Source organism: Canis lupus, chromosome 35 (genome assembly GCF_048164855.1).
Source record: "Canis lupus baileyi chromosome 35, mCanLup2.hap1, whole genome shotgun sequence".
Taxonomy (NCBI): domain Eukaryota; kingdom Metazoa; phylum Chordata; class Mammalia; order Carnivora; family Canidae; genus Canis; species Canis lupus.
In genome coordinates this window covers 6,683,297-6,710,554 of record NC_132872.1, presented here as the reverse complement: position 1 = coordinate 6,710,554, position 27,258 = coordinate 6,683,297, and the positions used below count along the sequence as shown (strand labels likewise).

General features: G+C 35.8%; 1 protein-coding gene across 6 annotated transcripts in view; it reads left to right on the top strand.

Annotated features, from left to right (window-relative positions):
* Positions 1–26,263, top strand: part of STXBP5L (syntaxin binding protein 5L) — a 385,708-nt gene extending 359,445 nt beyond the window's left edge. For all 6 annotated transcript variants that reach the window (XM_072812552.1, XM_072812550.1, XM_072812551.1 and 3 more), the window contains 5 exons: positions 6,959–7,319; positions 12,549–12,714; positions 15,285–15,396; positions 17,426–17,646; positions 18,210–26,263. In XM_072812552.1, coding sequence (XP_072668653.1) covers positions 6,959–7,319; positions 12,549–12,714; positions 15,285–15,396; positions 17,426–17,646; positions 18,210–18,251 — 902 coding nt within the window. In that variant the 3' untranslated portion in view covers positions 18,252–26,263. The remainder of the gene's footprint in view (positions 1–6,958; positions 7,320–12,548; positions 12,715–15,284; positions 15,397–17,425; positions 17,647–18,209) is intronic.
* Positions 26,264–27,258: the final 995 nt, after the last annotated feature.

The window sequence follows — 27,258 nt, the reverse complement described above, 5'->3', positions numbered from 1 at the left end:
CTTAATTGGTCCTTTTTCACATTTAGATATAAGATAATATATAACATTAATTTGTATTGATCTGGAATAAAGATTGTAAGTATTCTGTATATTGGAAACTATTGAAAATTTCATAAATCATATATTATTCCAACTCCTGTCATACAGCAAATTACCATTCCTTAGAATAAAATAATTATTTCTATAGTAGGAAACTGAAACTGCCCACCTAAACAATGACTTGGGGAAAAGTTTTCTGAAAAATACTAAGGAAAACCTTAATACAAAAGTTAAAGTATTTAGGGATCCCTGGGTAGCACAGCGGTTTGGTGCCTGCCTTTGGCCCAGGGCGCGATCCTGGAGACCCGGGATCGAATCCCACGTCGGGCTCCCGGGGCATGGAGCCTGCTTCTCCCTCTGCCTGTGTCTCTGCCTCTCTCTCTCTCTCTCTATGTGACTATCATAAATAAATTAAAAAATTAAAAAAAAAAGTTAAAGTATTTAAAGAAGTATTTCTCCAAAGTTCCATGCCAGGTCAGAGCCTATGAATGTTTTTTATCATTCCTGAAGAACTCAGATTAATCTAAAAGCACTCTGACCTGACATGGCTTCCTAAAGTCCTTGGTAACCTTCCCATCTTGTTTCAAAGACATGCCACACAATTTCTTTCCTTTTAATCCTAGTGCCTAAAGAATTTGACATAAGTTATGCATACTGTTGCTAAAGCATATGTTATATTTTCTTCCTACTTGAATTATCTTTCCTTCCAAAGAGGAGATGACTGATTCCTTGTGCTCTTCCTTTGAATATTTTAAAACTTGTTCTTCTCAATAACTTATTTCATATTTCCTATGTATGTTTTTCAGATAGTTTTTAAGTAAAAAAAAATAAAGAATTTTATTAGTATATAGGATAAGAAATTTTATTTTAAAAGAATACATATATAGAGAATGCTAGATCACAGTGAATTATATTTTGTTAACTGGTGTGCTAAATTCTTATAGATTTTTACTTATTCTAGGTAGAATATTCAGCTCTCTAATGTGGCAAACTTAGATAAATGTATGTGTGTATGTGTATGTGTATGTGTGTGTGTGTGTGTGTGTGTTAAACAAAAAATTGATTTTCTCACATTTCTGGAGACTAGAGGGCCAAGGTATCAGCAATTCTGGTTTCTTCTGAGGCCTCTGTCCTTGCCTTGTAGATAGCCAGTCTTACCATGTCCTCACCATGACTATCCTTGTGTGCACGTACCACTGGTGTCTCCCTGTGTATCCTCATCTCTTCTTGGACACCAGTCAGTCCCGCTTAAGGCCCACTCTAACAACCTCCTTTTAATTCAATCATTTCTTTAAAGGGACTATCTTAAATATAGTCACCTTCTGAGTTACTAAGGTTTAGGCTTTCAACCTATGAATTTGGTGGGGACACAATTCAGCCCATCAAATGCATTATATTTTAAAAGTTAATCTGTTAGAGCCACTTTAATTGTAAACATACTTCATGATGAGAAAATATCTTTTATTATATTCCTAATTTTAAGGAACTATTCTTTTATACTGGTTGAGTTAGAGCCACATCAGTGAGGTAATAATTATTAAACATTAATTCAATCCACTATTTAACACAATAAATTGTTATCCAAATTGGACACATAATATTTGCTAGGCATTCCTCATAAGTTTAAAGGTGAAAATCTAAATCCTGTGTACCCAAGTTTACAACCATATATGGAAGACAATTTTTTAAATTTAAATTCAGTTAGCTAGCATAGAGTGCATACTTCGTTTATGATGTAGTGTTCAATAATTCATCAGTTACGTATAACACCCAATGATCATATCATGTCCTTCTTAATGCCCATCACTCAATTACCCCATCCCCCCCATCCACCTTCCCTCCAGCAACTCTGTTTCCTATAGTTAAGAGTCTCTCATGGTTTTTCTCCTTGATGACTTTTCATTCAGTTTTTCCTCCCTGGAAGACAATTTTCTAAGAGATATTCTAACATATAAATATGGCTTTCTATGTCACAAACCTAGAAATAAACAGATCTGGAACTAATTTAAGAGATCTCTCAATATTATAGGAAAGTCCTTTACCATTCTTAACAAACAGACATAGACTAAAAATGACGGCAAATTACAAAATAAGTAGAGATTTAACTTAATAATATGGTATCTGGTTAGTAAATATTTACAAAGCTTTTCCTTATCTATTTAAAGCTTTGTAATGGGAACCTGTCTTCTCCAGTTTTCTGTCATTATTCTCCTGTTTTTTAAAATCTTTAGTTAATATCAATATCAGCTCACCAATTGTAACAAATGTACCACACTAATACAAAGTATTAATAATAAAGGACAAAGGGAGCCTATGGGAACTCTGTACTACCCTCTCAATTTTCTATAAACCTAAAACTGCTCTAAAAAAAGTATTTTTAAAAAAGAGCTATATAAAAGAGTAAACTATGAAGCTAGGTTCAGATGTGTTTTATTAATAACCTTGGAAAAGAGAGAAAGCATAATTGTAAGATCCTAAAAGAGTACTATGAACAATAATATGCGTATAAATTGGACAACCCAAAAGAAATGGATAAATTCCTAGAAACATAAAACCTACTAAGACTGAACCATGAAGAAATAAAAATCTGAACAGATCTATAAGAAGGAGATTGAATCAGCAATCAAAAACCTCTCAACAAAAAAAAGCCCACTTCTCTTTTTTAAGGAAACTTTTCATATTAATTTACTGTGGTTGTCTTGACAACAAATTCAATGATATGAAAATTTGAAGTGCACTAAGTCATTGCATTTTAGAGTGGAAAAGCACATTAAGATTATCCATTCCCAGTAGTTCTCCCTTTAGTCTGTATCAGAATCACTTAGAGGGTTTGTTACAACAGAGATTATTGGTCCCCACCCCCAGAATTTCCAATTCAGTAGGTCTGGGGTAGAGTTTGAGGATTTGCATTTTTAACAAGCTCCCAGGTGATGCTGATTCTACAAATGAACTTTACGCTGGGATGGAAAAAACTACAATCTGTTGGCTCCTGTGTAGGGAAAAACCTAGTGCTTCCTCCTTCTGTGTTTGTCCTGTGTGTCTCTTTTACTTTCATACTACTTCCACACACAACACTTTCAACATCAGCTGTATAGAGATTTTTTCCCCATAGCAAGAAATTCTTCACAACACCAGCTGGGTGTCCCAATTTAACTTGATTCTGACACTATCTAGAGATAACTATCAGATCCCACAAGTTAAGGGCTCAGCTCCATAAAACTGCCCCCTCTCCTTCCTTTAGACACCAATAGCAAGTCTAGTTTGTTACCTGTGCTTCTGACCCATCGGCTACAAATCTGAGGTTCCCATAACCCCTCCTTGGGTTCAATTAATTTGCTAGAGTGGCTCACAGAACTCAGGAAAACTGTTTACTTACCATGTACCTGTTTGTTATAAAAGGATACAGATGAACATCCAGATGGAAGACATGAGTAGAATAAGGTATGTAGAAAAGAACACAGAATTTCCAAGCCTTCTCCAGAAGCGTCACTCCCCCTGCGCCTATTCACCAACCCAGAAGCTCTCAAAACCCCTTCCTTTAGAATTTTATGGAGGCCTTATTATATAGGCATGATTGACTAAATCAGTGACCACTGGTGATTGAATTCGATCTCCAGCCTCCTCCCTTCCTTCCCCAGAGGTGGGGAATGGAAAGTACTGAAAGTACCAACCCCCTAATCACAATGGTCCATCTAGCAACCAGCCCCATCCTTAGGTGAGGTCCCAAAGTCACCTTATTAATATAATAAAAGACACCTGTATTGCCCCCTCATTTAGAAATTCCAAGAGTTTTAGGGACTCTATGTCAGACACAGAATAAAGACCAAATATATGTTTATTTATAAATCACAGTATTACACATTCAACTTAATCACAATTCTGGTTAAATTTAATTCTACCTACTTTATTTCTATACCTGTGTGGCTGAATATGGCTAGAGAAAAATATATAACCACAATAAATAGTCTCATTTTGAAATAAATCAACTAGGCTCCTATGCTGCTGGGTAATTATATTTACTATTTTTCCCTAGTCCTCTCACCCACGCTCTTGAACAATTATAGTTTATTCACTCTCCTCAAACCTTCAATACTTCCTCTGCTGTTTTCAATGTCAGCTAATGACCACGTGTCCTCTTTCACTAAGAAAATTGAAACACACAGGTAACCACTACCAACCTGCTTATATCTTCATGGTCTCTATATTCTCTCCAGTTACTATGACTAACTGTAAGCTCTCAACTTGGCCAACCTCTCTACTGTACACTCAAGAAAGTCAATCCAGCAACTTTTCATCTGTTTCCTTTATATAGTTATGTTATTATATCTATATTATTACACCTAATTATGTAATTATAATGATAATAGATACTGATCTTTCTGCTAGATCAACAAACATGCTGTTCTTTCTCCCATTAAGAGAGAAACACTTAGAGTGCCTAACTAGCTCAGTTGGTAGAGTATGTGACTCTTGATCTCAGGGTTGGGAATTCAAGCCCTACGTTGGATGTAGAGGTTACTTAAAAAATAAAATATTTAATAAATAAAAGTGAAAAACTCTCTTTAATGTATCCTTCTATAATGCTCCATTTCATTTATCTTTCTCTAATGCAAAACTCCTCAAAATGTGTTATATTCACTATTTCCAATTTTATTCTCCCATTCTCTCATTTCTATTCTAATCAAGCTTTCTCCCATATCAATCAGTCAAAATCTCTACCTATGTCACCACTGACTTCATGCTAGATCCAAAGGTCAGTTCTCGGACCACATCTTACTTGACATACCAGCACATATTACACAGTTTACTTCACTTGGATTCTAGAACAGTATATTCACCTACTTTTCTTCCTACCTTTCTAGCCATTCCTTCTCAGTCCACTTTGCTGGTTCCTTCTCATTTCACTGGGCTTAAAACATCAGAATGCCCCCAAACTGACTCAAACCTTTTTTATTTTCTATTTATATTCAAGGACAAAATGAAATCAACCAGCCTCATGACTTTAAGTGCCATTGATAATCTGATGGGTCATATATTTGTATTTATAGTCTGGAACCATCTTGAAATTTCTGACATAGATATCTAGTTATTTAAAATCCACTTAGAGGGCAGCCCAGGTGGCTCGAGCAGTTTAGTGCTGCCTTCAGCCCAGGGCGTGATCCTGGAGACCCGGGATCGAGTTCCACGTCGGGCTCCCTGCATGGATTCTGCTTCTCCCTCTGCCTGCCTCTCTCTCAATCATTAAAAAAAAAAAAAAAAAAAAAAAATTAGGAAAAAAACCCACTTAGATGTCTAAATAAGCATCTCAAACTTAACATGTCCCAAACTGAGTTCCTGGTATTCCTTTCTTTTTCCTTGTATTCTTTCCCATATCTGTTAATGGCAGTTCCATCCTTCCAGTTTCTCAGGTCACATACATTAGAATCATCCTGGAACACTATGTTTCTTTCACACTCTAAGTCCAGTTTATTAGCAAATTCTGTTGGTTTGACCTTTATATTATCCTCAGATTCTGATAATTTTTTGCTACTTCCTTTGTTACCACCTGATTGGAGGAAACCTCTATCCATTTCTTGCCTTGATTTATTGTACTAACCTATTAACTGTTCTCCCTTTGTCCAATCTTGATGCCCTTTAGGATATGGCCAGCAGGAAGAGTGATCCTGTTAAGTGCAAATTGAATTACATCACTCTATTCTCAAAACCTTCCTCATACCAAGTAAAACTCTAATGCTTTTGTCTTTTTTTTTTTTTTCCATCATGCAATAGCTGTTCTTTTCTTCCTCAACTCTCAGACTGAAGGGGCTAAACTCGCTAAACTCTGCTCTCCTACCTTCTTCACTTACCTTTCTAAGACATTTATAGGCTTCTTAGTTTGGGAGTGGATTTTAAAATACAACTGGGATGTTAAATCATCTAAACATTTATTTTAAATTTGATACGTTTTAAGTAATTTAAATAGTAGAGTACTTTCTAAGTGGAATGTATTTTTATTTATCATCCTTTCTTTTTCAAGTGTCTGCTATATGTATACTCTTGAGGCATATCAGCCTGGGTTAATCCCCTTACTCTCTCTACAAGATGTTAGAGGACAAAGGAAAGGAAAGGCTACTTGGGCATTACTTAGGGGAAAGTTTGGTAATGTCCAACGGTCAATCTATCTCAAGTTACCTCCTAAGCTTTGTAGTATCCTGTCCTCTGGGACTGGTAAAAATACCTATAGGTAATAATCGGGCATGAATATTCAAACTTGGAGAATCCAGGTGAGTAAAAACTTCTTTTCCATATAAAGATGCATAAGCCTGCTTAAGAGCCAAATAATTTTTTAATAGAATCAAAATTGCTAGTATGAACTCTGTATGTTAAAATTTCATGAAATTCATTCTAGGTGTTTAATTTCAGAAGAAGAAAAAACCATTTTCTAGTAAATGAGCCTAAGAAATAAGAGAATGGAATCAGATGGCATGATTTTTTTCAGTTGAACTTATTTCAATAAATGAAAATTGTAAATTTTCTAAAATGTGTTTTTTGAAAAGGGATGTTAAAGGGAGGAATATATGTATGGTAAAAGAATACTGGCTTAGAAAATAGGAAACATGAGTTCTAATCCAGGCTCAATCACTAACTTGCCATGTGACATGGCCCAAGTCTCATCATTGTTCTGGGTCTCCATTTTTTATTAATAAAATGAAAGGATTTGACAAGTTGATATCTTAGGCCCCTTTTAGACCTAACATTCTATGATGCCAAATTGTCGCAAGTGATGAACTCGCAAATCTACTGATTTATATATATATTACTGCAATATTATGATACTATAGATATAAACTATTATTATAAAACATTTATTGCCCATAAATGAATAACAACTGTTTTAGAAAGAATTTCACATGCCAGTGATATGAAATTGTTTTTATAGGTACATTCCTCTCACTGAAAGGAGCTGTGCTAGCATTCTCCTGTATGGACCGAAATGGCGGATTAATGCAACCGCCATATGAAGTTTGGAGGGATCCAAACAACATAGATGAAAATGAAAAATCTTGGAGAAGGAAACTGGTCATGAACTGCCCCTCTCCATCCCAAGAAATAGGAGATCATCAGTATACAATAATCTGCTCAGAAAAACAAGCCAAAGTCTTCTCACTGCCTTCTCAGACTTGTCTTTATGTTCATAACATCACCGAGACATCTTTTATACTGCAAGCAGATGTGGTGGTCATGTGTAACAGTGCCTGCTTGGCATGCTTTTGTGCCAATGGGCATATCATGATAATGAGGTACTTGCCTTCTTTATAAATTATCTGGTAATCACAACAGTGTGACCAAGGTACAATTCTGAAAAGTATATGTGTAATGTGCAATCAAGAAGCAACCTAAGATCATTGCTTCATTATGTTTTGTGAATGTTTTATTGTTTGCCGATTTGAGGAGACTATGTGGTTTATAACTTTTTTTATTTTTTGCTTTTGCTAAAAATGCTTTACATTGTGAATGAAAAATATATTTTAATTGATTTCAAGGAATCTAAGGAACAAGTGATTTTTCTTGTCATTAACACATTAATTCACATTTACTGAACATGTTACCCCCAGATTCTATGGTAGGCATAAAAAATAAAAATGAGTAAACTCTAAGGAAAAGAAATGAACTTAACTTTTTCTATGTTTTATAGTCCACACAAGAACTTTACATACAGAGTTTAATTTGGTCCTTAAGGTTTCTGTAGGACATAGGAAAACCAAGTATTATTTGCATCCTCCATTTTACATATGTTAATAAATTAAAGCTCAAATTTGCCTGAGTTGAAAGTCTAGGAAAGAGTAAGACTAGCACTGAACAGTATATTAAAAGTCATAACTACAATTGAAATATAACATTGTATAAGTTTAAGATATAAAACATGATTATTTGATATAGGTATATATTGTGAAGTTACTACCACAATAATGGTAGTTAACATATCTATCACCTCACAGTTACCACTTTTGTGTGTGTGGTGAGAACTTTTAAGATCTACTCTTCTAGCAACTTCAAGGATACAAGACAATATGGTTAACTATAAGTCACCATGCTGTACATTAGAACCCCAGAATTTAATAATCTTGTAACTGGAGGTTCATGCCCTTTGACAACCTTATAATAAGGTATCAGGTGAGAGATTTCATTATACTGTTAGTAAATTAAAATTCATGAGACACAAAATTAACTACCTAATGATTTTATGAGTTCAACAAACACTTAATAAACATAATCTATGTAGAAGTCACTGTCATTCATTTTAATACTTCACCCGGTTCCAAAAATCACTGTTACAGTTAAGCATTATACTAGTCCTGTTATAAAATTAGTAAAAATGTAGTCGTGGTTCTTAAAAAGCTTACTATTAAATTAGGAGAGATAAGACAGATACACAAGTAATTATATATATTCCAATAGAGGAAATATAGGGTCGAATTTTCTAGACACAAACTAAGTCCTCAGAATTCAGTCATGACATAGTTGGTATATGTTATAAAAAAGGAGATGTTGGGAGGAAAGTAAACTGAAGAGGTGGATGGCATAAATTATTGAGGACCTTTGATGGCAGGCTAATGAGTTTGATGATAATCAGTTAGTAGCTAACCTGCTCCATTTATCCATTAGGAAATACACATGGAAGGAGAGCTTGAAATGGTTTTCTGAACTAAGTGTTAGCTATCTAGAAAGCAAAGTTGAAACAGGTGTGAGGAATAATTGAGGGAAACTTGCTGAATGTAAAACTGATTGATTGTGAAAGACAGTAGAGGTCATTAAATCTGAAGATTAGAAGAGAATTTAAAGGTTAAAATAATTTAATGAATTTGGATAATAATGATGTCATTAGCAGATAGGAAAGTCATGGGAATTTGGAAAAGCTGATAATGAGATGTTTGAGAATGAGTGCTTGAAATTTGAAGTGCTTTTAAGCCATTCCCAAAGAAGTTTGGCAAACAATTTAAGGTCTGGACTCCTAGAAAAATATGGAAGATCTCACTCTGAAAATCATCTATGTAATAAATGCATTAGTGAAAGAGCATTGCATGAGATCATCAAAGAAGATAGTATAGAAAGGAGAAATAGTCTTATCTGGGAACAAAAACTTGAGGATATCTCTATATTCATGTAGAAAAAAAATCCAGCAGAAGATATTGATAAGTCATCAGAGAGATAGGAAAAGGACAAGAATAACTCATGAAAGGATAGAAGAAATCCAAATAAAAGATAGAAGACCACCAAGACAATGGTCAAGAGGTAGATATAGCAGAGAGGCCAAAGAATTTGAATAGAAGAAAAAAGCAATATGCCTGGCAACTTAACAGGATATTACTGATCCTTGAGAAAGCAAATCTTGAGAGCACGGTGGAGGCAAAAACTAAATTTTCAATGGAGTAGAGGCAGTAGTATAGATCAGGAGTTCACAAACTATCATCCACAGACCATGTCTTTCCTGCCCTCCACCTAATCTAATACTGTGCAGGCTGAGAGCTAAGAATAGATTTTACATTTTAAGATGTTGAAAAAAATCAGAGAATATTTCATAATATGTGAAAATTATATGAAATTCAAATTTCAGTTTCCATAAATAAAGTTTTTTTGGAACACAGCCACACTCATTTGTTTACATAATGTCTAGCTGCTTTTGCATGGCAGGGCAGAGTGGATTAATTGTAACAGACGCTATGACCTACAAAGCCTATATAATATTTACTATCTGGTGCTTTAATAAAAGTTTGCCAAAGAAAAAAACAAAAACAAACAAACAAAAAAGTTTGCCAACCCCTGGTATAGAGATTATTCTTTCAGGAAATTTTGTGGTAAAGAAAGATGAAAGACAGGGAAGTCGTTCAGTAGCAAAACTAGATTTTCAAGAGTGTTTTTACTGTTATATTTATTTTCTTTAGTAGGGGAGACATGAGTAGATTTGTAAGCCAAGAAAAAGTAGAGAAAGCTTTGAAAAAATAAAAACAATCATTTATTGTCTGCTCATTCTCATAAATATTTGTGGTTCTTTTTCTTCTTATCTGGTTTCTCTTTCTCAAATTGTATTTTGGTATTTGTCATGAAAATCATTCCAGTCTTGTTTGAAAATGATGACTTGACTTCTAGAATGCCTTAGATTCGAGGGGAAAAAAAAATGTGTATCACACCTTAGCTCCCCTAAGCTCTCATTTAGTCACTCTAATTTTTCTTTTAAATTAAAAGACATTAAACTGTTGTCACAATTGAGATTTTTAGCTTGATAGTGATTATTTACCGTTTTTGCAAATTTTTTGTATCTTGTTTTCTCAAATGATATTGGGTTATCTGAAAATTAAGTTCCATCTAAATAAATATGTGCTACCATCTGCATTTATGAGGTAAATTTCTTGAGAAATGAAGAATGATAGAATTTTAAAAAACAACAGGAGTTATAGCAATAGGAGAATTAAGATGCTATCTCTGATCTTCCTCTGTTCTTTGCAAAAGCTGCTTTAGATAATAATGGCTACTTTAATATTATGTCCTAGTGGAAAATCTTCATGTGTTCCTGAGGATCTCAAAAATATTTGAAAGGAAGTTATTTTGGAATGATTCTAGTAATATTGGGTGAGGCTAGGAAATAATATGTGGCATGAAGAACTGAATCCTTCAAAGTGGCATTGCCAGTTGATCATTCTCCTGTACTAAGGATTTTCTGGATCTTTCCAGATCCTATCAGAAATTAATTATACTAAGTCGATTCTTCTCAAGAGCTAGGTTTCTGATAGTTGGAAGGTAGCTAATGATTGCTTATCTGCTAATGTACCAAGATCTAGAAAATAGTAGAAAGAGATAGAAGAGGCTTATCTATAAATGAGTTCTCAAACTGAGTTGTGAAAGCCATTTTTAGTGAGAACCACTGTTAGTTATGTGACACTATTTCCTTGTAAAGTGTCCCTCCACAGGGAGAAAACAAAAACAAAAACAAAACAAAACAAAAGAGCTTTCAGCTTTAAGAACACTTGATTCCTAGTAATTAACAATTGAATAACTCTTCCTTTTCCTATCTAAAGTAATTACACCATTTTTGTTTTCTTGGCTTACTTTTATTATGCTACATAAACAATGTAGCTTATCAGAAAAGTCCATTGGAATACCTTCCCCCACTACCACCCATTAATTTGTTTGTTTGTTTGTTTGTTTTCCACCCATTAATTTGACTGAATCTATCATGGAAGTCTGTTTAACTGGGTTTGTTTTGGAATCATATCCTAAAGACCTTAATTACTTGAAATGCTGTAACATATAAATCTTTGAAATCCAGTATGTAATTTACACTTACAGAACACCAGTTCATGCAAACCACATTTCAACCGCTCAATAACCGTAAGTGGCTAATGGCTACCATATTGGACAGCATAGTGCTAGAACCTCATAGAAAACTTATTCCAATTGTACAGATTTCAGGTCCCATTTTATATGAAAAAGTACTAGAGCTTATCTTGTAATTATAAACTTTCATAAGAGAAATAAGTATTCTTTTGTCAAGGTGCTGGTTTTATTATCTGGGATAATTTAAAATCATTATGCACATCAGAATCAGTTGAATGATTTCAAAGCTTGAGATTTAATGACAAGCCTATTTTCCTCCTTTTGGCATTAGAGGTGTGATTTAAAAGCAATGAGACAAAAATAATAATAATAAAAGCAATGAGACTTATTTTCCTCAGTAGTTTGCAAAATTAGCTCATGGCAGTATCCAAAGGGACATTCTGATGAATATTTAAGCAAAATCATGGGCTACATCATTAGGATAAGACTATAGCCATTTGGTAAGACACTTGAGATGAGTGGTATTCATTGGGCTAGCAAATCCTGATCTATTACCTATAACTTATTCTCATTCCCTTATAACCTTAACCATGTTTATTTATTAATCATACCTTCAGTGCAGGTGACTTAAGTCATAGGTAAGTTTCATATCCTGTGTATAGAGAGTGTTGGAGGAATGGGGAGCAAAGCCTAATCCATTGCCAGGCACAGTGAGCTGAATCCATTCTACATCTCCATCAGTGCATAACCTCCTCAGACTCGGGAGTTCTGCCTTAAAAGGAGACAGTAGACCCAAGTCTGTAGTCAGACACTTTCTAGCCGTGGTGTTTCTGCCATAACCAAACACTATAACCATATTGTAGGAACCTGGGAAATGCTGCAAAAAATATCCTGAAACTGCTGGCCACTGCATTTTATCCAATCTTCAAGGATATCTGCCAAGTATCTGTGTGGATTAAGATAAAGGACTGGGCCCATGATTTTTTGTGTATATATGATTTTATGTGAAAGTCTAGGTTTTTTGTTGTTGTTTTGTTTTGTTTTAACCACTGAGACTTCAAGAGAATAAAAAGAAATAACCACAAAATAGTGGTATAAAAATAACTTTTCATGTAAGAATATGCTCACTTTACACAGAGAAATTAAAGCTTCTAACAACTTGAATATGAAATGTGGATTTGCTTTTTTCCATTCAGCCTACCTAGTCTTCGCCCAATGTTGGATGTTAATTATTTGCCACTGACAGACATGAGGATAGCACGGACATTTTGTTTTACCAATGAAGGCCAGGCATTATATCTCGTCTCTCCTACTGAAATTCAACGGTTAACATACAGCCAAGAGATGTGTGATAATCTACAGGTAGGTCAGGCACATTTATGAATAAACATTGGACATGGTTGTAAAAAGAGAATGAGAGAGATATCTAAAAGCTAAAATATTCCTGGGCCATGCAATAAATATGCCTTCCCTAGGATATGTTTTGAATATATGTTCATCATTGTGACCCTGTCAAGTTTAGTGTGGTCTAGGTATATACAGAAAAAAATAAGAAGGAAAAAGTAAGAGGGAGAATGTACAGCTCATACATATTAATGGTTGATTTTTTTATTTTTGTTCATTTTATTCTTTGGTTTTTTGCCTATGGAGAAGCTGCTGTAAGATTATAAACTCTCTCAAAAAAAAAAAAAAGAAAGAAAGAAAAAGAAAGAAGGAAAGAAAGAAAGAAAGAAAGAAAGAAAGAAAGAAAGAAAGAAAGAAAGAAAGAAAGAAAAGATTATAAATTCTCTTCGTCCAAGGTGTGGAATATGCATGTATACACAAGAATTTTGTAAACAATTCAGGGAGCTCATGAGCCATACAAAAGAAATACATGTCCTGTGGGTTTGAATTGGGCATTTATCTTTTACCATGGTAGTCAGCAGAGCCTTGAAACAGAATCAATATAAAAGCATTTGAGAGATTTAATTGGTTCAACCCCCTTATTTTACAAAAAAGAAAACTAAAACCCACTCATTTTAATACAAAGGTTGAGAGCATAAGCTCTGAACTGTTTCAGTTGTGTTTTGCCCATCTGTATAACTTTGGGCATTTTATTTAACCCACCTGTACGCTCTGTCTCGGAGCACTGGTGTGAGAATTAAGTTCATCATTGAGCACGGTGAGAACATTGAGCACAGTGCCTGGAACATAGTGTATCTTAAAAATAAATAATAATGTTCTTACCATTATTCAACGAATACTTACTGAATTGTTACCATATACCTTGTACTTGGCTAGGCTATAAGAATACAGTGATAAGACAAGATTCTAGTCCTTACCCACTAGTATTGGAGGGAGCTAAGTAAACAGACAAGCACAGCACTCTGTGGAGGAGAACACCTATGTGTGGCTGTGTCAGCACTGGGGAGACATTGAAGACAGGCTTCTGGGTTGACAGAATAGCAGGAAGAGTAAAAGAAAAGGGTCGTAAGGGGTGAGTAGGAATTGTCCATAGGAAGGGATGGCTGGGGGAATCCCTGGGTGGCTCCGCGGTTTAGCACGCGATCCTGGAGACCCGGAATCGAGTCCCACGTCGGCCTCCCTGATGGAGCCTGCTTCTCCCTCCTCCTGTGTCTCTGCCTCTTTCTATCTCTCTATGTCTATCATAAATAAATAAATAAATAAATAAATAAATAAATAAATAAATAAATAAATCTTTAAAAAAAAAAAAGGGGATGGCTGGGAATGGAAAAGAAAATGATATTCCTGGCAAAATCCTGGGGGTTCAAGAAACTGCCAATAAAGTGCAGTTAGTGAAAAGAGGGGAGGGATAGTGCTGGAGAATTATTCCAGAGCAAATCTTAGAATACCTTGTAAGTGCCTAAGGAATCCGGCATTTATTCCAAGGGTAATAGGAAGTTATTAAAAAGGTTTAGCAAATTTGTATATGAAAACTAATATTCTGGTTGCATATGGTTTTGAGGAATGAAGAACAATTAGGAGTCTTTTTTTTTTTTAACAATTAAGGCCAAAAATAACAGTGGCTTAAAATAAGGCAACCAGCAGTGAGAATGGAGAGCATTTAGCAGATTCTGTAGCTATGAAGTGTAGTCAGTTGGATTGGAGGGTTATTAGCTGTAGCAATGTGGGGAAAGGAAGGAAATTGGAATGGGCACTGCCATTTCCAAAGAAGAGGAAGATGATGGAGAAAGTCAGGTTGCAGGTTCATAGACAAACTGATATTAGGTCACAGATCTCCTGACTTGGTTGAAGTTCCTTCCTCCACACTAGTGGTTCTCAAATTTTGGTCTGCTTCTGAAAGACCTAGAGAGCACATAACAAGTATAGGTAACCAGAGCACATCTATGTAGATTCTGATTCAGTATGTGTGGAATGAAGCCTAAGCATCTGTATTTCTAACAAGGTATTTTTCCAGTCATTCTAAAGCATATCAAATATTTAAAAACAATTGTATCTCACTATGCGGTAGCTGCTTATTTTGACTCCTTTGTCTTGAGCTATTTCCTAGCTTTGTACATCATATAAACATAAATCCAAATGTCCTTCACATACTACCAAAGGCTTCCTCCTTTATAGGGTAGTCTGTGCTTGGTTCAGGAAAGGGTTAGGACAGGAAAGAGGCTATGGAATTGAAAAAGGATCCTAAATCCAGAGTCATGTGGAAATTAATCCTAAGGTAAGTATATTAGTTTCTCATGTTTTCTAACTGTAAAGAGGAGAATAGGGCAGAAAAATGAAAATTTTCTGACGTCAGTTAAGAAGGAAAGGAAAGGAGGTGGAGAAAAATATGCCAGAGACAAACTGGGAACAAAGCAAAAATTGTCAGGAAAATCTTTTTCATTATGTGCTTTAACATGCTACAGCGTTATCTTTTTTCTATCACTTTAATTTTAGTTACTCTAATGCTTTTTTGTTTGAATTTGATACAGGACATGCTAGGAGATTTGTTTATTCCCATAGAGACACCAGAAGCTCAAAACAGAGGCTTTCTCAAGGGACTGTTTGGTGGAAGTGGACAAACATTTGACAGAGAAGAGCTCTGTGAGTAAACTGATTATGTAACTGTACCACAAAATAGAAAATGTTTCTGTGCGTGTGTGTAACTTAATGTAATATGTGGTCTCAAATTCTAGATTAGACTTTTTTACTTCTATACCATGGAAATTATTTTTTTTTTACCAAACATAAATAAAATTGGTTACTTTATATTAGGAAATAGCTTAACAAGAACAGTACATGTGATTCATACAAATAATACATCATTTGCAAGTAGATCATACCTGCAAGGCAGGGTGAGGATATTCAATTACTAAATTCTGGGAAAAAAAAAATGTTTATTAATCTGCTTGCCTTTAACCACTACTGGGAAACAGATTCTTTATTCAGAACACAAGGTTTATCAATGCTACAGAATAAATTACTTTAAAATTCTTCCAGTGAAACTCTGATGAGTAATCGGAAAGGAGTAGAAAGATACGAGGGAACATTTTCAGAATGAAGAATGTATTTCCCAGAATATCTCAGCCCTATTTGGTCTTGCAGATCAAAACTCCTTTTCTCTTGAACTTTTAACCAAGCAAAAGATCTAGGTGCCTCTATATGATGGAATATTATTCAGGCATAAACACAAATGAGGTTTGATATATGCTACAGCAGGGATGAAACTTGAAGACTTCACACTATGTCAAACAAAGAAGACAAAAAGGGCCACATATTGTAGGATCCCATTTATATGAAATGTCCAGGAGAGGTAGATCCATAAACAGAAAAGAAATTTGTGGTTGCTAAGCCCTGGGGCAAAGAGGGGTGGGGGAGTGACTGCCAATGGGCAGAGTTTCTTTTTGGAGTAATGAAAATGTGTTAAGATACAACAGTGGTGATAGGTGCACAACTCTGTCAGCACACTAAAACCCCACTGAATTGTACATGCTATGTATATAAAATGTGAATTATATCTCAAAAGGGCTCATTTAAAAAAAATACATTTTGATTCCATTCCTAGCATTATCTTTAAGAATGCTCACTAAATTTCTACCAAGATAGCTGTCTCAATAAAAACATCCCCCAAGAGACAACATGGAAGACTCCTAACTCTGGGAAACGAACTAGGGGTGGTGGAGGGGGAGGAAGGCGGGGGAGTGGGGGTGGCTGGGTGGCGGGCACTGAGGGGGGCACTTGATGGGGTGAGCACTGGGTGTTATTCTGTATGTTGGCAAATTGAACACCAATAAAAAATAAATTTATTAAAAAAAATCCCCCAAAATTCATTAAAATTAAACTGAACTTTGTAAATGCTAGGAAAATTTTTATTCCTTTATAAAGTAACACAATTTCAACACATATATACTAACACCCCCCATGCATATATCCTGTCCTGTAGAATTCACTGCCCATACACACACATCTTAAAACAGTAACAACTGGGGCCTTCCAAAGGGTGACAGCAAGATGAAGAGAGATGGTAAGAATGAAGACTCAGGCAGAAATTTAAACAGATAGGGATCCCTGGGTGGCGCAGCGGTTTGGCGCCTGCCTTTGGCCCAGGGCGCGATCCTGGAGACCCGGGATCGAATCCCACATCGGGCTCCTGGTGCATGGAGTCTGCTTCTCTCTCTGCCTGTGTTTCTGCCTCTCTCTCTCTGTCTGTGACTTAAATAAATAAATAATAAATAAAATATTAAAAAAAAAAAAGAAATTTAAACAGATGAACAGGCCTAATATTGGAATAGACCCTAATTTGGGTTAAATACGAAATGACATATCCTGTGAACATCCCAATTCAACAAAGTCAAGAAATGCAATGATGCCATGTTGCACGGAACCCACACACATACACATGAAGACATGCAATAACGATATGGTCACCTCACAGTCTCAGACTCTTTCATAGACATTTTTCATAGGTAAAAGCTAACATCTCCAAATACATACCTAGGATAGCACCAAATGTCTCTCTCTTGATGAGAATCATGACAATAGAATTTATGGTTAGAACTTTGGTGATAAACTTGTTCATAATTATTTGAGTTACTGACAATATGTCTTCAATTGCTATGGCTTGAATCCCTAGTTGGGGAAGCTTCAGCAGGAAGAGCCTCTCGCAGCCTTGCACAGCACATTCCCGGACCAGGTGGTATAGGAGGGATGAAAGGTGCTGCCGGAGGGGTGATGGGAGAGCTGACTCGCGCTCGGATCGCACTTGATGAGAGAGGACAGAGGCTAGGAGAGCTGGAGGAGAAAACTGCAGGCATGATGACCAGTGCGGAAGCATTTTCCAAACATGCACATGAGGTAAACTGCTTAATCTAGGCATCTTCATACAGTAATTACTTTAAACACTGGGGTTCTGCACAAGAAAGCCCATAGATACCACCGTAAGTAATCCTGTGTGAGAGAGCCAAGGTAACCTGGATCTCATTATAAGTATTATAATTCCCCCAGTATTGGGGAGAAAAATGTTTTTAAATACTATGTTAATACTCCTTTACTGTAGGAGATAATTGAAAAGAAAATTATTCATTGGTTCTGATACATTGGGTCTATATTATGCATCTGTTACTAAAAAGGTGCTTAGGGACTTTACATGATCCTCCCACGCCTCCCCAACAAAGGCATGAGGGGCACTAGAAGCTGGAATCCACATACTACTTTTTGCTTCAATCATCAAAAATCAGCTGAGTCTTTACAGCTTATTTTAAAAAAAAATCTTTTCATATGCCCTTTATTTCAAAAATAAGTTTTATAAATTTTGAGGTTTAATTAGATATGCATGATTTGCTCAATATGAGCTTGCTTTGATTAGTACTTTTAAAGATTTTTAAAAACATTTTATCATGACTATTTTTTCTTTGCAGTTAATGTTGAAATATAAGGATAAGAAATGGTACCAATTCTAAACTTCTAAAGAAGCTGTGACTGCTTTGAGAAACCATTATTCAGGGAAACCAAATTTATTCCCAGCATCACTATTCAACTTGCTAGAAGCCAGTTTCTTCTACAAAATGTTCCATTACAGTCCATCTGAAGTTATCATAAGGGAAATTTATTAGAGACACTCCACTACCCAAAGGCTGGAACACTGGTTAAAATCCCGACATGGCTGAATTTGCCTTTTTCCAACGTGGAATGGAGCTATCATCTTGGCATGTCATTTGCTAAGGATTTACATTTAGGAACTACGGGGAGTCCTGATTTGAAAAAATCCTGTACAAAAGCATTAATGCACTTAATGAAAAAAAAATCTTTGCATGATAAATTAACATCTTAAGAGGAAAAGAAAAAAAGCATGTTGTGACAGAAGAAAAAAAAGATTTATGGCAAACTATTTTTATAAATTGGGCCACACCTGACAATTTAAAAAATCTGCATTAGAAGATATCAGTGTATTTCAAGTACATTTGACACACCCAACTGAAAAAGAAAACAAAACTAGAGTTTTCTTCTCATCTATAACTTTCATTATCCTAGGACATTATTGAATTCGTATGGCAAGAGTCTGATTAATGTGTGTCACTCCATAATCTTTTACATCATCACAGTTATATCAGTCATAATCAAGTATTGCCAGGATAGTAAGGCGTTCCTAACACAGTTATTTCCATTTCTGTCACCTTCAGAATACGTGGCTGTTTTTAATCATAAACTGCAGGATTGGGTCACCTCAAAGCATTTTTTCAGCCTGGCTTGTGCTCTGCAGGGGAGTTGACAATAAGTTTGGGGAAACTAGACTACAGGAACAGTGCAGTTAGCTTTGAGAACTGAGTTCACACACTGGTTTCTGTTTCTAAAGTGATCTATTTTTAATGCTTCATTTGTATCCTTGTCTGCCAACTACACAGTATATTACTGTTCCAGCCCAGTGGCGTCTTCAACCAAGGTGCTCCTGCAGCCTGACACTCACAGACCAAACTGGCCATTCTCTTGAGTATGATTCGGTAAAACCTCAGTTAATGTTTTGGGAAAGGGATTCTGATTTATTACATTTCCCATTAACAAGGGCTTTCATTAATAAATACATTTGGTTCAATACTTATTATTGAAAATCTTTAGAAAACGTGCTGGTATTTTTGCTATCTTGGCCTTAGTCACCATTATGGACCACAGAAATACAGAGAGAGTTTAGTGACACAAAATCAATAATTTTGTCACTCATTAGTCTAAATGATACAAGCCACAAATTATGTCAGTAGATACTGAAACGTATTCCTTATTAAAAACTCTTTTAAAAATGAAATATGGAATATCCTTGACATGATAAAAGTTATCTATCACATAACAGCGAACTACTAGAGGCAAAAAAGATAAATAAAAACACCTGCTATCACTATTTAGCATGATCCTGGAAGCCAGAAGTCATAGAAAATGAAAATGTGCAGGTTCTAGGACTCATCCTGTAAATGTCGTTCATTCAAAAAGAATCTTTTTTTAAAAAATTAATGGTTTTGGCTTATTTAATTTTTATTATTCCAGGTCTAACTAGACCTGAATTTGTGTCTCCTATGAATTCACCATTCTTCCTGAAGTCCAGGTTATTTTAGTAGCCCCAAATAGTCTTTGTTTTTTAGATTTTTTTAAATTATTTTTTTTGAAGTGGCACTTCCTTTAAATGTTCTCAGTAATTTTGAGAAGAGCAAAGATGATAGAGTCAGAAAATGTATACCAGCATTTCTCAGAGTCCTTGAATTCTCCTAATTTCTCAAAAAACCTTCTCCATGAATCTCACCACTCCTGAGAAAAGGCTGAGTAACAAGACTTGGAAATACAAACTTGATATATAAAATTATACAGTAAAAATATTTTAAAAATCTGAGATCAGAATTTAGAAAACAGTAGTAGCCAAATTGTAGTACACTATTTGTACCTCGGTTTTAAGAACCCGGTTCTCTGAACAAAACTTTATCATTTCCATAATTTAATGAAATAACTAAGGGAGCAAAATATTATTTTAAGAACAATGAAATTCAGTCCAAAGTGGCATAAAATTCAATGACTAACTCTAAAGCCCTCCATAAGATTTGATTTGATTTGTTCTACATCAGGGTTTTTCAACAGTTCACTATTTATAGAAAACTCTTTGTCATGGGGGACTGTCCTTTAAACTGCAGGATATTTAGCAACATCCCTGGCCTCTATTTCCTAGATGCCAGTAGCAACACCAGAAGAAAACCAAAAATGTCTCCAGCCATTGCTGAAATTGCTCCCAGTTGAGAGCCACTGTTCTACATTATGTAGAGACAGATTAAATGTGAATATGTAATATATGTCTTGCATAAAATTAAATATCATAAGTGCACAGTATCTTAAGATAAATTATTATACTGAAAATTACATGTGTGGTTCATATGCAATAAAATGCTATTTTGGAGAAAGCAGATTTAAATCAGTGAAAAATAACAATTACAGAATATTTTAAAGCATACAGAGAAAACACCAAAAAGAACATAGCATTTCATAGAAGTGCTTAAAACTCTGGCTCTAATGAATAGATCAAATGTTTAGAACCAGCACACCAATTGGAAGAAAACAGGTGCTTCTGAAATGCTTGAAAAGAATAAATTCTTTTAAGTAGTTTAAATATATCTTTCAATATTGTTTTTACAGACCCGTTCTTGATACAAGGATAATTTCATCTCCCAAACTCCTGATTAGTGGAATACAAATTGATGAGATTTTACTGTATCAGAATTATTTTTAAAGTTCAAAGAGACAGCAATTATAAGAACCTTATGTGGATGTCATTATTCTCTTTGAACATTCCTTTCTGCTGCACTGACCTTAGCATGCTCACACGACATCACAACCACCACCACCATCTTATCATTATCATCTTTTGAAGATGATCCATATAATCCATATGATCCATATAACTCTTTATATCTCTCTTCTCTACTATTTATTTTTTTTAAATTTTATTTATTTATGATAGTCATCACAGAGAGCGAGAGAGAGAGGCAGAGACACAGGCAGAGGGAGAAGCAGGCTCCAGGCACCGGGAGCCCGATGTGGGATTCAACCCCGGGTCTCCAGGATCGCGCCCAGGGCCAAAGGCAGGCGCCAAACCGCTGTGCCACCCAGGGATCCTCTTCTCTTCTATTTAAATGTCTTGCCTCTATCTTGGAACATAAGAAAAATACTCCTAGTAACTTGGACAATGATAGAGAAAGTGACTCTGAGACTTAGTTGTCATCAAAATTACATTATATCTACTATAGTGGCATCAGAAGAGAAGGCTTACAAACCAGTTTCCAAGTTGACCATCTAGGACTCCCTCCAGGGATAAGCCCTTCTTAGTATTCCAGGAAAAAATGAGTCTTTGTGATTTATTCACCAATGAGAAGCTAGAAGTGTTTGTTTTCCTGGTTCTAATCATGTGAGCAATAATTCCTTCCATGAAGTCATCCATTAACCTTGGTGTTTGGAGGGAAGGATGATGGATTTATCCTTTATTTTGATCCCTAAAAAGCAGTACTGACTTTGCTTCCTCCACTTGAGACTCAGACTTAGTGCCCCAGTCACCATTGGAGTCATCACCTAACTTTGGAACGATAGTGACAGAACTGAGAAAGATGTTTTCTGATAATTTAGTTGTAGAGACAATTTTTCAAATCTTTTATATAGCCCTGGAGCGATTCTCAAGTTAATAAATCAGAATCCAGGTTTCTATTCCTTAAAGATTTTAAGGGATTGTAAAAGAAAAAATACTCGTGTCCAATTTTAAATGTACCATCTATCTGTTATCTGCATCAAGGGATCAACAAAGCTTTGAGAAAGAGAGATTATGCCCAAGGTTAATTGAAGATGATGAAGATGAGCTCTTTGAAATACCTGGTTATAAAATGTTTGGCAGAAGGGAAAAATGAAGCTGGTCCAGAAGAGTAAGCTAAAAATCCTCTCCTTGGTTCAGGATCATTAGGACAATCCAGGAGTATATCTGTGATTACAGTCTGGCCCTACGGAAAGACATTATAACTTGACCACTTTCTCTGAGAAGGCGATGCCAAAAGGTCTCAGACATTTCTAGTAGGCCTTGCTCTCTGCATCAGGAGAAAACTGGTAACCTTCACAGCTTCCTCACCTTTGTCCTCTGTAACACTAACCCCACTACTGACCACATACTCTTTCACATACACACTGCTCCAGGTGCCAGAAATACTTGCCAGTAAGTTGTGTATTCTGGATGGCACCATTCCAGGGAGTATGGTTGTTGTGCAGCGCGTGTACATATTTGCATACAACATAGCCCTAAAGGACAAAATACAGAAGATAAGGTCTGACTTTGGAAAGTAAAAAGTGCCAATTTGGTGCAAGAGGGTTGGGATGGGGAGGGACATCGGAGCCAGAGTTAAGTTGAAGAGGTTTTGGTGAGAAACCAGAGGCACAGATGGCTGCTTTTATTTATGTATCTATGTAGGAACCTGATTCTCAACCTTGGTTGTACATAAGAATCACCTAAGGAGCTTTTCAAATTCCAATTATATCAAAATTTCTTGGAGTGGGTACCAAATAGGAGTATTTCTGAAAGCCTCCAATGTGGTTCCAGTGTCAGCCAAGGCTGACAAACACAGCTTTGCAAGCCCCACTTCTGAAGGGTCTGGAAGGCAAGATGCAAGAGACAGTGTTTTCTTCTGGATTGAGAATTATTGTGTTCCAACCCAAAACAAATGATCTGTGCAAATTTCTGACCAGGCAGTGCCCCACTGACTCTTAACAATTCTGTCGTTGTGATTTTCTCCCATGTGACTTGGCCATTATTCCAATTCAAACATCTGGGTTTTAATTGTCTTATACATGTGACATCACAAGACACCAGGATATAAGAAATTTAAGTGTGTAAAGTTAAGTAGAAAACTAATTCTTAATAGTTGGATAGTGGAAATTAAAACAATCATTAAATCAGGCCCAACTTTATTACTCATTCTTCATTTGGAGGAGACATGGGTACTAGGTACCTGTTCTGCCATAGTATATTTTATTAGACTTGATCTTAGCAGGAGAGAAGAACAGCAGTTCCTTTTTGATTATTGTCTTAGCTCCCAGGGCCACTTGGATTTATTTTCTTAGTTATTAGGCATGTGTTTAAAGAGAGAAGAGTGTCTGTAACTCACTATCTGGCCTCCAGTGCCCTGAAAGACTGTTTTCATCTTCCATAAAGGAGAGTCTGCGTATCCAGGGCAACAATCCTCTATGAGAATACATGAGAGGTCTCTCCTCTCATACTGCTCCCCTCTGGTATTGGCCTGTGCTGCTCAGCTGCAAAGCCAGAACATAAACTAGGTGGTGGTCACGGACAAGTGCACACAGAATCAAAATCTCTAATAATCTATAATTTTTAGTACTTAATTATGTGATGTTTTATTCTAGGAAATAAGAAACAGATGACATCATTGATGTATCTTTCTTTCATCTTCAGAATTTTTGCATCTTTTCAGAAAATGACAAATTACTATTTTTCTGTTGCACTCAGCAATTGTGACTATACTTAAAATTCTTGTAGTCTGTAGAGATATCAATAAAATTGTATATGTTTGTACATAGATGCTCTTATGTTGTCGTGCACTATAAACATTTTTGTCAAGATTAAATATGGACAGAGGTAAGACTTTCATCTGTAACACTTTGAACTTCCGTAATTGAACATGGTTTTTCAAAGTATAATTGTTTTAAAAAGGCAGAGAGATGGGTGGGGGAGCAATGTACGGCACATTTGTTTGAACTAAAAACCAGAAAGAAAAGACTAAACACAAGTTCTCCAAGCTCACAGATTTTGCCAGAGTTTATTAATCCAAAATGGTAGAACAGTTCACCCCAACGTTCCCTAAATTTCAGACTGAGTAGTTGTGTAAGTTTTTTCTGGAAGACTTTCCCAATTTTTGAGGATGTTGACTGGTTGGACCTTTGGTGAATTACAAGTAAAACTAAGTTTGGTGAGGATGTAGAATAAAAATCTGAGGCTAAGATGTACTTACCAACATCTATATCTTACTTCTTGACCTCTTTAATAAAACTCAGGCTTTATTCCCATTCAGGAAAAAATGATAAACCATCATAGTCTTCTATCACTTTCCAGTGGTTATAATGAACATTCATTGTGGACCCCACAACCTCTAAAAGTCCCCCAGAAATACACTGCCCACCTGCTCCTCTGGCTTTCACCTGCACAGTTAATTCCTCTTTGGGTACTTTAGGCTGCAACCTTAGTCAATTAAGCTCAGTCTTCTGAATGCTGCTTAGTTTCTCAAGAAAATTTTCCCATCACCAAAACTTCCATCTGAGTCTTGGGTCCATATAAAAATGGAAAACACAACCAACCAACCAACCTTAGGCAAGGAAATGTTTTTTGATCACAAGTGCAAATGTGAAAACAGACCCTTTAAAATCCAAATGTTCAGAGTTCCCTTCAGAATTTTCTCAAAGGAATCCTTTCCTTCTTTGAACTACACCTGGCTCAGGCTTCACATGTCTGCATTCAGTAATGAAAATACTGATTTGACTTCCTTCCTTCCTTCTTCCCACCTGGTTCCTTCCTCCTTTCCTTTTTTTCCATTCATTCAGTCCAAAAGTCCATCAACCTAAGCAAACTGTTGATGGCAGCCCCATGCGAGGAGTGCGTAGGAGCAGCGTTGAGTGTGACAGCCCAGAGGAGGACAGAGTTGGGGAGGTGGCTGACCTGCAGTCAGAGCTCCGGCTGCAGCTCTGATGGCCCGCCCCGGAGCACGGCAGAAGGCAGCCCAGCAGGTCAGGAGATGAGGGCTTGAGCAATTAAGTAAATATATTGAGGAACAGGAGCCAGGTTTCTCACTGATGGAGAAGTACAAATAAAATGGAATGTGAGAATAAATCCTATAATATTGGATTGGAATTGGAACTGTCAGTGGGAATTTTATGTATATACATACATACACACACACATACCCAGGATGTAAAGCTGTGTGTCTTGTTCACATGTATATCCTAATTCTGAACACTGAGAGGACTGGGAACACCACCCCAGGACATAATGCACACCTCAGTGCTTGGATTTTGATTATCAAGAAACAGCTGATTTCAAGGCTGGAATATATTTTTTATTCCAGAAAACAAGATATTCAAAGAATGATGGGAATGTTTCAGAAAAGGACATAGAAGCCAGCTTGAAAGGGCCTACACACGTCAAATCAGGGATAATTTGAGTATCAAAAGTAATACGAGTAATTGAATAAAAGAGCTACCCATTAAGTGCACACTGATGTTAATTAATTAAATAGGAGAAGGGAAAAGCTCATCCTTACAATGGAATGTCCACCGATAAATGTGGATAGGACTTTTAAAGTACTTTTTGCCAGCCACTGTAGAAATCAGGGGCAACAACCAATGAATGCTAAAACTCATGGGTTAAAATGGAATGAAGTAACAGGATACATACGTAGTCTCAAAGTATCTTCACAAAAACTACTTGCTAATCAAAAAGAAAAAAATATATAATTTTAAACTATAGAAACCTGCTAGACACTATTTTAAACAAGTGATCTAAGTTACCACCACCAGTAAGGGAACAAATCAACATCTTGTGCCATCTGACAGCATGTAATAAGAAGACAGCATCACCTGTGTAATAATTCTGCCAAAAACACACAAGCCAGTTCTAACCGTGAGGAAATATTGGACAAAATCAAATTGACATTCTATAAAATGACTGCCCTGTATTTAAAATTGTCTTGAAAGTCAAGGAAAGATGGATGTTCCAGATTTAAGGAGACCAGTGAGTGAGTCATGACAACTGCGTATAACATGAAATCTTGGATTGGACCCTTTCACTATAAAAAAAAATTGCAACGATTCACAAAACTCACTAGAGTGGGACTCTTGGTACTATTCTTGAAACTCTTATTTAAGTTTGAAATTACTTCAAAATAAAGTTATAAAAATAAAACGCTCTCGATTTTGTCGAATTACTTGCATTTTAATGACATTGTCTTCTACCCTTCATAGCAAATGGACAACTGCTTTATGGGTTAGTTTTTCAAGATGGTTTGGGATGCCAACCATTATTTAAAATTTTTCTTTTAAAAATGTGTTTTAATTACACAAATATATGAATGTATATTTATAATCACGCTAAATAATGAAAACAAAAAAGCCTGGAAATTTCCCTGTTTCCTCTTATCCTTTTCTATAATAGTTATTAATTCATTGTTTCCTTCCAAACATTTTTCTATGCTGCAACTTGCTTGCTCACCTACCTATTGTGTCTTAGATACCTTTCCAGTGTCTTAGATACCTTTCCACATATTTATAAACATCATGCATTCCTTTTATCTTATTTATATTATTCCATGGGGTCAATAAAGCATAATTTGTTACCAATCTTCTACTTGTAAACATTTACTTTCCAATCCCTTGATATTATAAATAAGACCACAGTAAACACTGTTGCACATGCATTTTGCATAGTTGCAAGCAGTTCTCTAGGGAAGATACTGTGGAATTCAGAGGGCATGCTCCCTCCAACCTCTTAAATAAGATGTTGCCAATTAAGCTATTTTTCACCAGCATACAGGAATTACTGTTTCCCTACATCTTCATTTATTCTCAATATTAATCTTACGTTTTTTTTTTTTTTCACAATCTAAAAGGTGAAAATGGCATCTGTTTTTATGGAAACTTCTCTAATCAGTGAAATGGAGTACCTTTTTATGTTTAATTAGACATACTTATTCCACCATCTGTGACTTGTTTGTAATTTTTGACTACATTCTCTGAAGAGTTCAGGTATGGCCATCCTACAGAAGACTGGATGCCCTACTCAACATTTCGTTTGTATGTTGAAACTGATGCCACCACACATACTTTGAGAGGTTTTGAAAAGAAGCTTTCTGGGGAGATCCGTGCTCCCAAACTGGTAAAACATGGCTTCAGAGAACAAGA